Source organism: Camelina sativa, chromosome 8, assembly GCF_030686135.1.
Source record: "Camelina sativa cultivar CO46 ecotype springtype chromosome 8, ASM3068613v1".
Lineage (NCBI taxonomy): Eukaryota > Viridiplantae > Streptophyta > Magnoliopsida > Brassicales > Brassicaceae > Camelina > Camelina sativa.
This window is the reverse complement of record NC_141887.1, coordinates 17,934,195-17,951,961: the sequence shown is the minus strand read 5'-3', so window position 1 is coordinate 17,951,961 and position 17,767 is coordinate 17,934,195. Positions and strand designations below refer to the sequence as shown.

General features: G+C 36.2%; 2 protein-coding genes and 2 pseudogenes across 8 annotated transcripts; 1 reads left to right on the top strand and 3 right to left on the bottom strand.

The window, feature by feature from the left end:
• The first annotated feature begins 3,840 nt into the window (after positions 1–3,840).
• LOC104709553 (putative F-box protein At1g77650 pseudogene) lies at positions 3,841–5,155 on the top strand (annotated as a pseudogene).
• A 735-nt stretch (positions 5,156–5,890) lies between these two features.
• On the bottom strand, positions 5,891–8,461 carry LOC104707212 (F-box protein FBW2). Of its 7 annotated transcripts, none has more exons than XM_087461929.1 (4): positions 8,154–8,452; positions 7,525–7,586; positions 6,949–7,259; positions 5,891–6,692 (listed from the first exon to the last, which is right to left on the bottom strand). In XM_087461929.1, the coding sequence occupies exons 3-4, from the start codon at positions 7,257–7,259 to the stop codon at positions 6,050–6,052; spliced, it is 954 nt and encodes a 317-aa protein (XP_087318055.1). In that variant the 5' UTR covers positions 7,525–7,586; positions 8,154–8,452; the 3' UTR covers positions 5,891–6,049. The 7 variants fall into 7 exon arrangements, with proteins under 7 accessions (XP_087318055.1, XP_010421814.1, XP_010421816.1 ...); XM_010423512.3 differs by lacking the exon at positions 8,154–8,452 and adding an exon at positions 7,794–8,120; XM_010423514.3 differs by lacking the exon at positions 8,154–8,452 and adding an exon at positions 7,784–8,073.
• A 1,064-nt stretch (positions 8,462–9,525) lies between these two features.
• Positions 9,526–10,744, bottom strand: LOC147940111 (uncharacterized; annotated as a pseudogene).
• A 3,005-nt stretch (positions 10,745–13,749) lies between these two features.
• Positions 13,750–14,982, bottom strand: LOC147940110 (zinc finger BED domain-containing protein DAYSLEEPER-like). Its single transcript, XM_087463255.1, has 2 exons — positions 14,295–14,982; positions 13,750–14,235 (listed from the first exon to the last, which is right to left on the bottom strand). The coding sequence occupies exons 1-2, from the start codon at positions 14,571–14,573 to the stop codon at positions 13,897–13,899; spliced, it is 618 nt and encodes a 205-aa protein (XP_087319381.1). The 5' UTR covers positions 14,574–14,982; the 3' UTR covers positions 13,750–13,896.
• Positions 14,983–17,767: the final 2,785 nt, after the last annotated feature.

Sequence of the window (17,767 nt, the reverse complement as noted above, 5' to 3'; positions counted from 1 at the left end):
CGAAAGTGATAAACCCCATTCTCTTCCTCACATGCGCCAATCAGCATCTTCGAGGAATGGTCATGTATCACACATAACTTTTCAGTGAAAATAGCAAAACATAAATGTTCTCGTAATAAACGAGCTAACGAGATCAATGTGCAAGAGAGATCTGGAACATAAAGAACATGTGAGAGTATTCGATCATTACTAAGGTGCAATGATCCTTCTTTGGTAGTATAAGAATGTTTGCCATTGGGCAAAAACAACAATGCTACGAGGAATGTCATAGATATCGGTCAGTAATTCCACATCACCCGTCATGTGATGTGATGCACCAGGGTCGATGAGAGAATCAACAACCGTATTCTTACCAGAGAGTGTTTTCGAAGTTGAGTGAGATGGTTTTAGGAGATTCACAATGGCAGCCAATGTTTCCCGAAGGTTCGACTTTAGGAACAGTGACATCATTATGTGCACGGGGTGGAGCACTTCGTCCTCGACCACATCCTCTTGTGTTGTCGTTGGTGCTGCCTCGACCACGGCCTCTTCCAGCAGACAAATCAGTCCATCCCTTGGGATAGCCATGAAGCAGAAAACATGTGTCTATAGTGTGATTTGTGCGACCACAATGTGTGTAAAGCAAGTTATTTCGTGTTCCTGTTACCGATGCTATTGAATTCACACCACTTTGAACAGCGAGGCTAGCGGCGCTCATGCGTTCTTATTTGCTCCGTGAGACTGTGAGATGTCGCTCTTCTGCGATTAACTCAGAATATATATGGTCTAGACTCAGATCTGCTTCTCGAGATAACCTGCCCAACAGATTTTTGCGAGTTGTGCCAAACCGTGATGCGACCAAGCCCATCAAAAACTGATGAATTCGTTCATGATCATGCCTCTTGTTGTGTTGTAGAAGAGTTGCACAAGCATAGTTGGAACAGCAGCAGCCAATCGCAGGTTCGTAATCATCGAGATCATCCCACATGATATTCAGCTTACCAAAATATGCACCCACATCCAGTCCATTTTGTCGACAAGCTGCGAAGTCAGCTTTTAGTTGGTGTACTCGTGGGGCATTCCCTGTAGAGAAACGAGCACGCAGGTTTTTTCCCACATCACAAGAGCACTATCCATGACGAAGATTGATTGATGGATCTTTGGTTCGATGCTTTCATAAAGCCATCCAACGAGCATGGACTTCATCGTAGCCCACAGTTCGTAATCGGCGGACGTCATTGCTGGTTTCTGGAGGGTACCATCGATGAAACCTAGCTTCTTCTTAGCACGCAGATTGTTGCGAGCTAGTTTCACCCATCGTTCGTAGTTGTCACCATTGAGGAGAATTGGAGTGAGGACTTGATGAGGATGATCCGATGGATGCAAGTAGTAAGGAGAGTTGAGATTTTAGTTACTTCAGAGGTCGAAGTCGTGGAGGATTTGCTGGAGGTCAAACTTGAGGGAGAAGAGGAAACAATAGCTAAGGCGGAAAGCTAGGTGGCGAAGAGAAGAGAAGAGATTTAGGTTGTGAATTGATTTTAGGGTTTTGGCTCTAATACCATGCCAAAATTGAGAGAAAGCTTGAATCTTTATTGATGTTAAGATATATATATATATACTACAAGAGATTAGGTTAAACCTAAACAACATATGTTAAGTTGCCTAATTACAATGTCGGTTCTTAGCCTAATAAAACCCATCAGACAATTTTTTTACCTCCAAATATTTCTTTGGTGTGATTTTGGATTTCAACGTACTTTGCTATTAAAATATGAACAAACACAATACAGTAGAACCTCTATAAATTAATACTTTTTAAATTAATACTTGCTATAAATTAATAATTTTTCCGGTCTCGAATTGGACCGGTGTAAAAAATGACACATTTTGATAAAATAATAAGATAATTTTTTTTTGGAAATCTAATGTAAAAATATGGTTCCATCAATATTATAAATTAATAATCAAATAAACGAATATATATATATATATATATATATATATATATATCTAAGAAAATCTAGTGAGATATGACTATTGTTGTTTACTATATCTAAGGAAATCTAGTGAAATATAACTCTATTGTTGTTTTCATATTCTTGAATTTGCATTCTTGTTGGAGTTCATCTCTAATCTTTTTCATTGTTATCTTCTCAAATTGCATTCAAAAATTGTGGAGAGTCCTAGATGCGATAATTGCTTCTTTAGTAAATGGTTCTAAAAATATCGCAATATCTTCTTCGAATTCATCATTACCATGAAGGATAGTAGTATCAATTTATTCTAAACTCTAAACTTCTAACATTTATCATTTTTACCTAAATAATATAGTAAACAATTAATATTCATCCTATTACGATAACCAAGATTATAAATTAAAAAAAACTCTATAAAAATGTAAATGATAAAAAATATCTTATTTTGTAATAGAAAATTTTCAAAATTATGAAAATGAGAAAATCTCTTCGTAAATTAATATTTTATTATTTTATCTATAAATTAATAATTAATTTATAGATAAATTAAAACTTCTATAAATTAATAAAATTTCATGGTCCCGATCTTATTAATTTATAGAGGTTTTACTGTACCACACTTTTCTCAAGCATTTCATTTTTTTTCTCTCCCTCTCTGGATCTCTAGCCTTTAACATATTCTGTTTGATTTTTTTTCTCGATCCTTATATATATTCATATTTATTCATCAGATCTGTGTTATTTCTGAGAATTTTTTTTTTATTCTTTAACTTTTTTTTCTGGATTCATGATCTATGTGTTAGAACTCTAGAATTGTTAATAATGGGAAACAGATCTATGTCTTTTTCTTCCTCTACAAACCTCATGTCTCTGTGAGGAGGCCAACGACGTTGCATTGCTACCAATACTATGTGTTGAAGACAAATACGGTGGTGTATGGAAGTCTTCCATGACCTGTGTAAAAAACAAATATAGTTAATGGATTATTTTTTTCTTTTTTTTTTATATATAACTTTGAAAAAAAAAATCCATAACAATCACCAAAAATACATTATAGTGACTTTCAAATTCACCATATATGCATTATAAAATCCACATAAATACATTAGACTTTAAAATCCACTAATGTCCTGCGTTAATTAAATTCCATTAAAATTCTTAATTCAATAACACCCCTAGATAAATTAAGCCGTCTCCAACAAGTTTTTCTGCTTCAGACTTAGTGCACATATTTGGACAGTTTCTGCAATTTCTTGGCTAAGAAGCAACGCAAATAACTCCTTATATATAATTCCGTTTTAACCTCCGTCAATTGATATGGACTCTTGGGTTGCTGTTGAACACTTCAGTTCTTCTCTCTTGTAAGAAAGACGTCAGATCCGTTTGTTGACGAGCCTCCAAAGTTGACACTTTCACACTGCTTTTATTTCCCTCATCTTCTTTCTTATGCTTCTCTTCTCCACTTTTGATCACTCCGGCCTTGCTCTTACAACCATAGAAACTTGCCACAGCCATGACTCATGAGATGATTAAACACAGACCCACCAATGTTCCCACAACCCCCGTGACATATCCTTCTCTCTCCTCTCCACACATCTCGATCTATCTCTCCTCTCCTCCTGGTTCTCTCTCTTTTCTCCTTGATTTTTCTTAACGCCACCAGTAATATATAACTGATGGTGGACTCATCGCTTCCTCGCCACCATCTCCGTGGATAACGTACGTACGGGTCCACCACTTCTCACATCACGGGCTTCTCTTCTCCTAATGGGGCTTTGATTAACCCAATAAGAAATGTACGTATGTGGATTTGGGGCATTACATGCTGTAGTACGCCACGAACAAATCCCTTGCAGAGAAAAAGAGTCCAAAGGGTTCCGACCCCATGGCTTCTTCATCGCCGTTACCTCTTGATGTAGTAGAAGACATCTTCTCCAAGGCTCTAGCAATCGAATCTCTGATACGTTGCAAAACGACCTGTAAACAATGGTACGCTCTCTGCAACGACAAGAGATTCATCTACAACCACTTGCACCTCTCCCATGAACGAATGATGCGAATTTGTGTTGATAAGGTTGAAAACATCAATCCAACGACCCTAGATATCTTACGCCTAACACTTCCAGCCGAGTTTAATTGTATTATAGTTTAACTGGTCACATTTCTGTTATTCACTGCAATGGATTATTGCTATGCAAAAGGGACGCTGGAAGAAGGCTTAGATTACTACAACGTTGCGGTTTGGAATCCGGTGGCCCAACTCTAATTTGTTGAATCCAGTTCTCACTATATAATAAATATATACGGTTTTGGATACGACAATGATCACAGCTACAAGATTTTGAGAATTGGTCGTAGGAGTTTGGTATTTTTGGAATATGAGATATATGACTTCATCAAGTCTTAACTCTGGAGAGCCTTTGCTGCTAATTTGGAATGGGATTTATATGCACCCTAGCAACATGTGTCTATGAATGGTAATATGTATTGGATTGCTTTAAAGAGGGTTGGTAGGAGGAATCTGGAAACCTTCATCCAGAGTTTTGATTTTTCCAAGGAGAGATTCAAGCCCATTTGTTCGTTTCCCTTTGAGGATAGGATTAGTGCTGATGGAGATTGGATTTGTGATACAGAACTCTTTTCAAGTTTCAGAGGAGATGGGCTTTCTTTGTTTCGTCAACGTGTTGGAGACGAAACAAGGGAGATTGAGGTGTGGGTTACAAACAAAGTGACTGATGGGGTTGTCTCATGGAGTAAGTATTTTAGTGTGACTTGCCCTGGTCTCCCGATATTCGATCCCCGTTTCTTTAGGTACGGGTATGTTCCGACATTCTTTATCCACAAGACCGATTCTATCGTGTTGTGGTGCGTTGAAAATGTAGGAGATGGTTATGCTTGTACCAGGTTTTACGAACTTGGTCGGGATGGGATTGAAAAACAAGTTGAGACAAGACAACGCTTTAGAGGTAAAGGTGAAGGTAACCCTTGTGTTTGGTTCCGGTTCCATAATAAGATGAAGAGGATATACACATCAAAAAAGAGAGGCTCGTTAGATCTCATGCATGTTGTAAGCTTCGTTTTTGGTCTTTCTGTTGTTCTTTTTTGTGTTCCGCTATGCTGGATTCAAGTTTTGCACTTCTATTTATATAAGATATTTTAACGGTTACATAGGCTCAAAGCAGTTAGATGATTCTTTCTAGTTAGGGTAGAATCTAAATCTCAAAATTGAGCTTCTTTCATTCACATGTATGTGTGTATGTGCGCGTGCGCATATGTGTGTGTGTGTGGTTTCCTTTGGGATGAATGTAGTGTAACATTGTTATGATACCGTACACTTCTGTTTGTATAAGATGTTTCAACAACAATCGAGAGGTTTGTGTCGGTGTAAGAAATAGGGATCTAGATTCTAGACTTAATGCATGCATCACAATTTCTATAAGATTTAACCTATAAGTTGTCTTCCGTCCTTGTGACCTACTGATAGTAAATGTTTTAGTCAATGATAACGAACCTAATTGATACTTCTTTTTATTTTGTTTCAATCGTTTTGGAATCTCAATACCAACAAGTTTTTAGGACTACATTCAGAACCAAATGCCTCAAAGCAGGCAAACTATGCCAAGGTTGAGTTATTGGTTAATGATTAATCAACTTGTTAACTTTGATCCTTTCAATTATATTCAAGTGTGAAACTTTGACAAAAAGTAACAAAAATAAAAACAGACCGAGACTTAAATGAAGAAAAGACACAACACTACACAAAATGACAGATAGATAAAGTGACCCCATCTCATTTGAATTCTTCCTCAATAGCTTGTCCTATTTACTTCACTACTTTTTGTTTCTTATACATCAACTTGACATCTCCAATTCTATACATACACACAAAACATATATATGATTGATGATTCTAAACATATCTAAGTAAAGAGAGATTAAAGCCATGAACCAGCCCGGTTTAAATTAGAATAACACAAAGAAGCCACACAAGTTCAAGCAGCATGCATACATAGATCAAGACACATAAGAGGCTAAAACCATTCCTAGTAGAAGCAACTTTTAGGTAGAGACTTCGAACATTAACAAGACCTGGTTCATGGAGATGGCGGCCAAATATGCGGTTCCATGTCTAAAATCGCGTTGTCCGCATAGAAATTATCATCCCAACCATGCTCAAACTCTTCTTCATAGAACTCTCCCATTACACCATCTTCAAGAAACTCCCAAGCCAAGTAATCAGAGCCATCTGACAAATAATCTGAGCAGCAATCCTCCCAATCATTTATCATATCATAGAATCCGATCACGCGTGGACCCAACACTTTCATATCTGGAAACTTGTCTTTGAAGAACTTGTTATCGAGCTGCACGTCCCAACAACCTCTAAGTTCCAAGAACTCAAGAAAGATGCAGCACGACAAGATTTTGAGTACTCCTTCAGTGCTGACTCGGTGGTAAGCGATTTCTAACCGCTTCAGCTTTGGCATTGTGTTGGCGATTGCGTAAGCTTCATCGTCGTGAGAGACAACATTTGCTACGTCCAGTGGATGCATGTTTCTGCAAAACTCTCCCAGGGATTTACAGTGCTTGCCTATGGCTTGTATCGCCTCTGCACCTACTTTGCAGCAGTAGCTCAAGTCCAAGAAAGTGAGAGATGAAAGCTTTTCAGCTACGCTTACCACACCCGAATTTGTCAGACTACTTCTCGGCACCTTCAACGTTTTAAGCGAACCAGCACTGACCAAGAAATTACAAGGAAACATGTAAAAGTATTAGTCAGAAAATGATAGATACAAAAGCCATGTTGCTTCAATCTCATCCAAAGACAAATCCAATCTCAACTAAATAGACCACAAAAAAAGACAAATCCAAGACTCAGCTTCAGATAATATAACACAAAAACATAGATTACACCTAATAACCACTTAAAGCTTGTTCTCAATTTGATCATGATACATAAGAAACAGGGGAAACTCATGATAATGTAACTCACTGTTGTGCAATGAAGGAGAAGATAGAGTCATTTCGAAGGCCAGTAACAGAGAGTTTTCGTAAAGAACCAGAGCTCCTAGGGATCAACATCTCAAGCATCCGATCAAGTTGATCGGAATGGTGACAACGGTTACTCCACAGCTCAATATCAATCTCTTGCCAACAATAAGGTCCAGTTACAGCTCTGTTCCATGCTTTGCAAACTCTAGGCACCACTGTTAGAACTTCTTGAAGAGGTAAGTGGCTAAAGATTAAACCAAGAGCATCAGGGATTAACTCATCCCAATGCCTGAACTCGCAATCTGATTCCATCTACAAAAAACAATACACGAAATGATCAAATCTATGTATCTAAAAAATCTGAACTTTCTTATGAAACAATCACAAAAATTCATCTTTTTCTATCAAGATCCATGAGATGAAGTAAACTCAAAGATCCAGTAAACCCATATGAACAAAAAAAGCTTAAAAGTCCACAAAACGACAACCAAAGTCGTCTAAGAGCAACAACAGACAAGTATGGAAAAAGCAAAGAAGATTAAATTCCATATCTTTTGAAAGTACAATGAAAACTAACTTGTTCTTTAGTTTAACTCAGAAGCTCCCACTGCAGAAAGATCAGAAAACACAGAGAGAGATCTGAAAAACAAAAGAAAAGTTGAAAGAGGGTTCAAGAACCAGTGAAGTTACTAGAATTGGAAAGAAAGATACTAAAAGAAGTAAAAAAGAAACCACTTTTACACACCCAAAAACAATCAAGAACTGAATTGATAACTCAAAACTAAGCAAACAAAGACAAATTCAAAAGAAGAAAAAAAAAGATAATAAAAACAAACTTTTATTCACCAGAAAAATAGCTCCAAAAGCTTTTTCTTCAATATTCACCACAAAAAACTTGGTCAGGAAAGAGAGAGAGAAAGAGATAGAGAAGGAGAGAAGGAGAGAAAGAGAGAGAGAGAGAGAGAGAGATCTACACTTCTTCACCTAACGAGAGAGAAAGCATCAAGAATTAAACAACCAAACAACAAGAACAAAGCAACAACAGTAAAAAAACGCAGCGAGTAAATTCTATGACAACAAAAGGGTCCCTCCAAGAATAATAAATCAATTATTGTTTTTAAAAAACAGTAGAATTGTACGATCTTGCACCATTTTAATGGAAGGAAACAGAATAAACATTAAACTATTTACTTTAATTTTACTTACTTTAATTCTTCAATAAGTAAGTAAGAAAAAAAAGAGAATCCCTTTTTTTACACGATTCTGATCAGAGAATCTACAAAACTTTTATGTATAATTCTCCAACCAAAAAGAGAGACATCAGAAGGAAAAATTATAATAAAGTTTTGATTTTTTTCTTCTTCTTACGTCTCTCTCGGGAAAACGCAATAAACTAGTAGTAATAAAGTTTTGATCTTTTTTTAGTTTATTGATTTTGATGGCAAATAGGTGCCGTGGGATTTGGGTATTACTGTGAGCAAAGTGTCTATGTGTAAATGTGTGACACTTTTGACATTATTGAAGCAATGGATGAGTTTTACTTGTAGGTGAAACTACCGGTACGTGCCGGTGAGTAAATAGGAAGATAGTGTACACGTGTTTGTAGATGTTGTTGTGGGATTTCTACCGACGTTGACTTGTTGACTTGTTCAATCCTAAACAAAAAAGTTCAGACACAATCTAATCTGAGAAAAAGTGTTTTAGGACCAAAAGAGTAAAAGCGTGATCAATACGAGAATCAAGCCCATTTCGAACACAGATGTGTAATTTTCACGAACCAGAATCTGGTCCGGTGAAGTTGATCCACAAATCAAAGTATCCCAAACAATGTCATTCCCATATATCATTAACGTCATAATTGTTTTTTAATTGTCAAAATAAAATATTTTTAACGGATTTACAATTATGCTACACTGAATATATAACTTTGTAAATTGCAAATCCCAAAGAACAAGAAGAAAGAAACAAATTTTAGCAACAGTCACTGATTTAGTGATATGATTTGACAACAGAAAAATAAACAATAAAGCGACAGTCGTTGATTTAGCAACAGTCGCTGATTTAGCGACAGGATTCAGTTTACAAAAAAAAAAAAAAATGAATTATTTTGAAGAAGGCCATGTTCGTTTGTGTGTCACTGGTTTCAGCGACCAGCGATCAGTGACACTGTTTGTTGTTCGTTTTCCTGTCTCTGAATCCTGTCGCTAAATCAGCGACTGTTGCTAAATCAATGACTGTCGCTATATTGTTCGTTTTTCTGTCGCAAAATCATATCGCTAAATCTGTGACTATCGCTACGTCGTTCGTTAGGCTGTTGCTAGAGACTATGATTTTTTAATTTTTTTTAAAGTTTTTTTTTATTTAACATCTTGCTTTACTTTATTGAACTGACTATGTAATCTCTGTTTTCAAGTTTAATTAAGTTTTTTACCTTTTTAATGTATAATAAATATGTGTATTGATGAAAATTTTATATTGTGTAGATTTAAATTAATTAAAATATAAATTAAAGAAATAAGTTGTAATTAATCAATTCTAATACCATGAATTACATAAGTATTATTTTCATAAAAAAATAAATTTTCACACTAAAACTTTTTAGTAAAGCAATTGACGTCCTCTACCAATCTGACCGGTGATAGTATCACGCAACCCTTCCATTGCTCTGTCTCCAGTAGGTTCATATGAATTATATCCACCATGATCATCATCATCATCATCTTCATCACCACCATCTTCATTGCCATGAATATGATATTCTTCTGTTCTTTGCCAATGTATAAAATCATTATCCTCTCGATGTGATTCACGTATGAAGTTGTGTAGTGCCATGGTTGCTGTCACAATCTTGATCCACTTAGTCAAACCATACTTAGGATGCTTACGATCTAAGATTCTCCATTTTGCTTTCCAAACTCCAAAAGTCCTCTCAATCACTGATCATAGTCCTGAATGTTTCCTGTTAAACAACTCCCGCATGTTTTGTGGTGGTCCTCCTCTAGTAAACTGATCAAGGTGATATCTAACACTACGATACCCTGTCCTTGTGGGATATCCAGAGTCAACCAAATAATACCTCCCATTTCGCGGATGTGGAAAAGAAACTTCATTCTTCGCACAATAAGTCAACACCTTTGTATTGTGTGCTCTACCTGGTACTCCAACATATGCATATATGAACTTCATATCGAAGTTACATATAGCAAAGCCATTCATAGTTGGTTCCAATTTTCTTCCTCTGTAAGCTTCTGCATTTTTACTTGGAGGACGAACTTAGATGTGCGTTCCATCAAGTGCTCCAATGCGATCCTTAAAATAGGGCCAATATCGATCATCATTTCTCAGAACTAAGCTTACCCTTGTGAATTCTCCTTCTCCAGGTTTTATTGTATCTGCTGCAAACTTCAGAATAACGCTTAAAACTTCATCAAGTTTCCTCTTTATTGTATCCAATGATCTTTAATACCTTACAACAATCTCTTTCACGGTTTTATCCTGACCAACCATATCAAGAAACATAGCAACTGCTTCTTCAGTGTGAAAATTGCAACCTCTATCTTTGTTCTCTTATAAACCATATCTTGTAGTAAGCATCCTGCATAATGCTTCAAATGTTCTTTGATTCATCCGCAGAATATCGTAGCATTGTTGGTCTGATCCATGCATTAGTTGCTGAACATGAAGCCATCCTCCTCCTCTATCTGTTCTATGAATCAACCTCTCATTTTTAAGCCTTTCTAACAACTCCAAATCATCATCATCATCTCCAACATCCATCTAAGCATCTCCAAAACCATTATACATGTACAAAAAAAATCATGTAGCCATAAACCAAGAAAAAAATCATGTAGCCATAAACCAAAAAAAAAATCATGTAGCCATAAACCAAAAAAAAAAACTTTCATATAATCATAACCAAAAGTCACAAATAAACAAGTTCTGAAACTTTCATATAATCATAGCAAAGTGATCAACAAATAAACAAGTTTAGTCATCAATACTTATTCCAGTCCTATGCTCCAAATAACTAATCTTATCCTCAATACTAGAAAAAGCAATGAAACCCTATCGATTGGCGACATCAGCCATAAGATGGTCAACCGAGGCTTTGTGGAAACGGGACCACATCCTCACTCCAGGCAAATCATTCAGAATCTCTACTACATGCACAACACTGCAAATATCATCATGCTCCAACATCTTCTCAACTAATTCATTCTTACGGGTAAGAATCAAGTTTCTTGAAGAAGAAGTCTCTATAGCTATGTCAACCTCCTTCCGCTATCTTTTTGATCCATAACTTCCCACTCTAAATTGTGTTCCTACCACTTGTGGTGCCATACTTGTATCAACTAAATCTGCCTCATCACCATTTTCTGCATCCACTCTAGAATCTACACTTGTTTCTCCTTGTTGGGCGCTTCATCCCTCTGCTCCAGTAACAATAATCCATGGATATTTCTTTTGGAATTTTTCTTCAAACTTCTTTGTGACAGAATCCTTTCCAATCTGATTCAATCTTGTCTTTGTTGTGTTCCCCATTCTTTTCTCAGTAGTATAAAGTTGAAGAAAGTACCGACATTCCTCATACGACCAACTCTATATTCAATCAAAATCAACCAAATTCAAACTTACATTTCTATAAAAACAGAAAAAAAATATATATAACTTACATCATCATTGTTCATCTTGACAGCCTTGGAATACAGCAACAGATCAAATCACAGGCTGCATAAACACAATAAGAATGATTAACAAATGTGCGTAAATGTAGATATGATGAAACACATCCTAAATGTGCGTAAGCCAAGCTATCAAATGAGGCTTAATAAGACAAACGAACTAAGGAACAATACAGCCTGATACAATCTCACAAAGACCAATATCCATCATCAACACAATGGCCTGATGAAATCAGTGTAGAACCAAATCAACACAAATAAGGAGTAACCTTTTTATCCACTACCATGATTCAGAAACGAACCTTATAAACAAAAGTAAAACCATTCACTCTTAACAGAAGATATATAGATTTGAGATCACAAATCAGCCAAATTATACTGACAAACTTAGAACAAAGAGAACAACAATACAAGCCTAGTGGGTTGTGTAGCTTGTGAGAAGATTGAACATATGAGAAGCTTGTGTAGCTCATATTTAACAACAATACAAGTCTAATCATAAACCAATTACGTACCTTGTGAATAATTGATTCTGGAAGTGACTTCACTCTTCTGAAATCGAGAACCACAAGCTGTAAATAACAAAAATACCAATTTTAAACTAAACCCATTAAAATCATACAAAATGAGCAAAGAACTTTGGGGGTTTGCTAAGAGTTCAAACCAAACAAAAAAAACAATAAAAATCCAGAAACCCCACTACTCTAAACCCAAAAACCCAACTCATACTAGAACCATAAGTTTGAGGATTACCTTAATGTAGTTTCTACGGATCGATGGAGATGGAGAAATCGATGGAGATGGAGGTTGAATTTCTACAGATCGATGGAGATGAGAGAATTTCTATGGATCGATGCGTATATGGATCGATGGAGATGAGATGGAGGTTTGAAGTTCTATGGCTCGATGGGAAGATGAGAGAAGAGAGATGAGATGAGAAGAGAGATCGATGGAGATGATAAAGAGATAGATCGATATTAGGGTTTTTTTTGTTATTTTAAAAAAAAAGACGAAGACATTTTAGTAATTGTTGGTTTCGTTCGCCATCTTTTTAAAATCAATCGCTAAAAAAAGCAGCGATTAAAAATTGAGTCGTTGGTCGCTGAATCATGTCGCTGCGACTGGTCGCTAAACCAGCAACAGGCAAATGAACGATATTTGGTCGCTATCACCGGTTTTTGTCGCCAGCGATAGGGAAATGAACAGGCCAAAATATCTGCAAGGAAAAAATGAATTAATTTTTTAATTTAATAATGTTGTATCATAAATATATATGAGTAATCTAAAAATAAGCAAAAGATGTATACAAGAAGCTAATAGAGAAAGAGTTTTATGTTCGATCTTTTATTGTATATAGAAGAAGTGCGTACAGCAATATGAAACAATACATTCATATTTATAGTGTAAAAATATAGACAATTGCTACTGCAAACATCTATGACAATTGGCTCCATAGTAACAATTGACTCTCTGTTTCCTGTTGTCTTGCAGTATAATCTCCAAATCTAACAAGCAGTATATGCTTCCTCTTTTACTTAAGCATCCATGATTTCAAACCTATCACCTTCTTTCTCTTTGAATGTACTCATCCTTTCTTTGAAGACATTTTATAGAACAGTCAGAATGCAGAACCAGTTTTAGCAATACCAGCCAAAATCTAAAACATCTCAACCTCTCCTTCAACATTAATCATCTTGATTAGGGATGTTAAAATGGGGCTACCCTGCCCATTTAGACCCTGCCCATTTATGCCCTGCCCGTTTTGGACCCGTTTATACTCTACCCGTTTATACCCTGCCCGTTTAGACCTTGTACCCGTTTAGACCCTGCCCATTTATCTGGCCCGTTTAGACCCGTTTAGATGGAATTTTTTTTGATTTTTTACTTAAGATTACTTTTTTACTAGAGATTGTAATCAGAGAACAACAAACGAAAACAGAAACGAAAACATTATATATCAAAGAAACGAAATACGAATTCATACTTGTATGATACAACAAAACAGAACAAAACCCACTAGTACCAAACAAACCAATTCAATGACGAAGCCAAAACAAAACAGAACAAGACCACACCAGAAGCAACATATTCAATGCATGATAGAATCTCTTGATCTTGAACATTCTTCTGAAGTACATGTTGTTGTGCCAATGTCATAGTTGTTCTCTATGTTACCTGTTAAAGTTAAGAGTTTTATGGAAAATAGTTTTATGTAAAAGTTAAAGTTCACTTATTAAGGAAAATAGTATTATGTAAAAGTTAAGAGTTTAGTTACCTTCATAATCTGCAAAACCACGTAACCAATTACGGGTACAGAGCAAAGCTTGAACGTTCTTTGGAAGCAAACAGTTTCTGTAAGGAGTTATGACTAGAGATCCAATACTAAAGGCTGATTCAGATGCTACTGTGGTGATGGGAATGCTTAGTATTTCACAAGCCAAAGAGGCTAATTCCCCAAGTCGATGCTGGTTGTCCTTCCAAAAGGACAAAACATCCAATTTTGGAAAAGACTTTCTCTCCAATCTTGGCTCTTCTAAATAGATATCCAGATGTGTCTTTGTCTTGCCTACTCCAACTCTGATGCTTTTTTCAAGCTCAAAAAGATCCTACAAAAAAGCAACACAAGCAACACAAGCAACATAAACAACAAAAGCAACATTCTTACATTGTCATAATCATCATCAAATGGAGATTCATTGACCCAATCATGCGGATTTGGAGTTACAGAAATACTTGAAGAACAAGTCCTAGACTTAGCCTTATAATCTTCATAGAGCATCTCCAAATTGTCTTTAAGCTTTTTGATTTTCGATGCAGAAGTAGTTGGATCAACTCTTTCATAAGCTACTTCAAGCATTTGCAGTTTCATTCTTGGGTCTAAAACAGCTCCCATTGCCAAAATAAGACTATAATCCTCCCAATACTTGGTAAACATAATCTGCATATCCTGAGCCAGTTTTGCCACATCTTCATCATCACAAGATGCAAATTTCCTCAGCAACAGTTCAATTCTCCACACTTGTGTAAAATAGACATTAGAAGTAGGATACTTAGAACCTTAAAAGTGTGTCGTGATATCACTAAACGGCTTCAACAACTCACAGATTTTCTCTCCACGATTCCATTCATCATCAGAAGGCAAAGTTGTAGTTGCTGTCAAACCACTTCAAGCTGACAAATGCTTCCTTAAACTTCAAAGCTCTTACAAGCATCTCATATGTGGAGTTCCATCTGGTAGGAACATCCTGTGATAACCCTGCTCCACTCTTAATCTTTACTCTCTCAACACATGCAGCAAAAGCGTCTCTCCTCTTTGAAGATGCTTTAACATATATCACACTCTCTCTGATGTTGTGTAGAACATCTTTTGCTAGATCTAAACCTTTCTTCACTATCAGATTAAGAATATGGGCACAACATCTAACATGCATAAATTTTTCATCACATAATAAACCACTATCACTAATCATTTGAAGTTGACCCTTGAGAATGTTCAGCATACTATTGTTGTTTGTTGCATTATCTAAGGTAATAGAAAATACATTTTTCTCCAATCCCCATTCTTTCAAACATTCCAGAATCTTGTTAGAGATTTCTTCACCAGTGTGAGGAGATTTAAGTTCACAGAATTGCAAAATCTTCCTATTCAAGTGCCAGTTTTCATCAATGTAGTGGGCTGTCAAACAAATATAACTCATAACTTTACCTTGAGCTGTCCATAAGTCTGAAGTGAAACAGACACGCGCACGCTGGTTTGCAAGTACTTCTTTCAGCTTGACCTTTTCCATCTCATACTTCCTATACACATCCGCTGCAGCAGTCTGTCTACAAATTGGTTGACACTCGGGATTGAGATACTTGTCTCTTGCTCTAAGTTTCTCATACTCAAGATAGCGAAATGGCAAATCATGGTAAATTATGATCTCACTTGTCATCTCACGGTTAATCTGATGATCATATGGAGGCCTATCTTCATTCTTTGGTTTCTTTGGACACTTCTCCAAATGACGAATCAAGCTCTTAGTCCCATGTGTTTTAGTATTGATCACCAACTTGGTTCCACAGTGGATGCATTTGCCTCTTTCTTTGCCATCATCTTCCACCCCAACTGACACAATATCTTTCCACACCTTTGAAGTTAACTTTCTCTTCCGTGGAGCATTTTGAGTTGCTTGAGTTGTTGATTGAGTTTCACTTTGATCTGTTCCGTGGAGCATTTCTGTCTCTTCCTCCTCATTCCCATCAATTTCTACATCTATATCACAATCTTCTTCATTCATATCCATATAATCACTTTGAGCATTAAGCCTTGCTATCAAATGTTCAGTTTCTAAGTCCATTCTGCAAAATTAATAAAAGAGGAGAGATATGTGAAATGCTTATAAAAATGAGACTCAGATGCTGATATATATGCAAAGCAACTCAAACATTCTGTATCTACTCACCAAACAAACAAACTGGAAAACAAAAGACTCGATGATGAACTCTTAAAAAACAGAGAGAGATTGATTACCAGAGCAAGAGTGCTGGTACCAAAGTAAAGTCTAATGTTTCCCGTAGTAACATGCTCAGCTTCAAACACCTGAATTACATGTTTATGATGTTAAGCAATGCAAATTTCAGAAACAATGATATATGAGAAAGATGATTATACAACTCAAATCTTTACTAAGAACCGGATCAATCAATCAAATGTTCAATGCATGGAACATGAATAAGCCTATGAATATGAACCAATGAGCTAAATAACCACCTCAGATTTTTGTTGTCAATGAGCTAAAGAACCGGATCAATCAAACCAATTAGCTTTATGGAGCATAATGTAATCATAGTTATCTAATAGAGGGAGATGAAAGCTAAACCTGATTAATGTTCAGATTATCATACAAATACATTCTAGGTTTTCAAATTTTAATTTCCAAGATCAAAATCACCAAGACATGCTCAACTTACATTGTTTACCAATATAACAAGATAGATTCTCTTAATCAAGCCAAGTAGCCAATGCATATGTAGATAATACAGAGATAAACAATTGAAAACACAGTAAAACTACGAATTCAAAAGTTCAAAACGGATAGAGAGTAATCTGGAATTAAGCATGAATATCTCATAACCGATTCAGAGTAGATAGAAAACCAAATCCTTATACTGATATTATCTTTTAACATCACCGAAACAAAAAGAAAACAAACCCAATCAAAGAGAAGATAACAAAAAGAAGCAAGCAAAGCAAGAGATGAGATACTTGATATGTGTCTCTCTACTTGATCTTCTTCTTAGGCCTCAACTACAAAAAGACATCAACAACAAAAATTTGTTCAGATAAACATATCATAGGGTAAACAAAACAACGATACCAAAAGATAAGCAAGCAACAAAATCAAACCTGGTTTCTGTGACCACACTTCTTCTTCCTGCAGTTCACTGCCCTTGGGTGAAGACGAGCGTAACACCTGATTACATAACAACAACATTAGAATCATCTCTGACTTGCAACTATCGAGACCACAAAGAACCACAAACTAATCAAATAAAAACGAAATTGGTGATTTACTATTGGACGGACTAATCTACTAGATCAAACAAGCTTGTGCAACAATAAAGAATCAGAAAGTTCAACACAATATCAAGCTATAAACAACATTTATAACCTCTACATGCATTGTCAAATGGCTTGAGAAGCTAAGTTAATTCCCATAAACACAACAACTCAAATCTTTACTAAGAACCGGATCAATCAATCAAATGTTAAGTACAAATGTTCAATTTCATATGTAGGGTACTTCTCTGACAAAACCCACAAAGCCAAATGAATCATACAACAACACAGAACAAGACCACACCAAAACCCACAAATCAAATCGAATTGAGGGATTAGAGATTAGGGAGAGACCTCTGAATCTGTGGAATCTGTGACGGAGGTGGTGACGGAGGTGATGACGGAGGTGATGACGGAGGTGATGATGGAGGTGATGACGGAGGTGATGACGAAATATTCGTCGGAGGTGATGACGGAGGTGGCGTTAAAATTCTCCTTTTTTCTTCTCCAGCCACCAGCAGCGAGATTTGGAGAAGATTTGTTCTAAAAACCCTAATCATAAAACGACAGTGTTTTGGTAAAACAAAGTCATAATT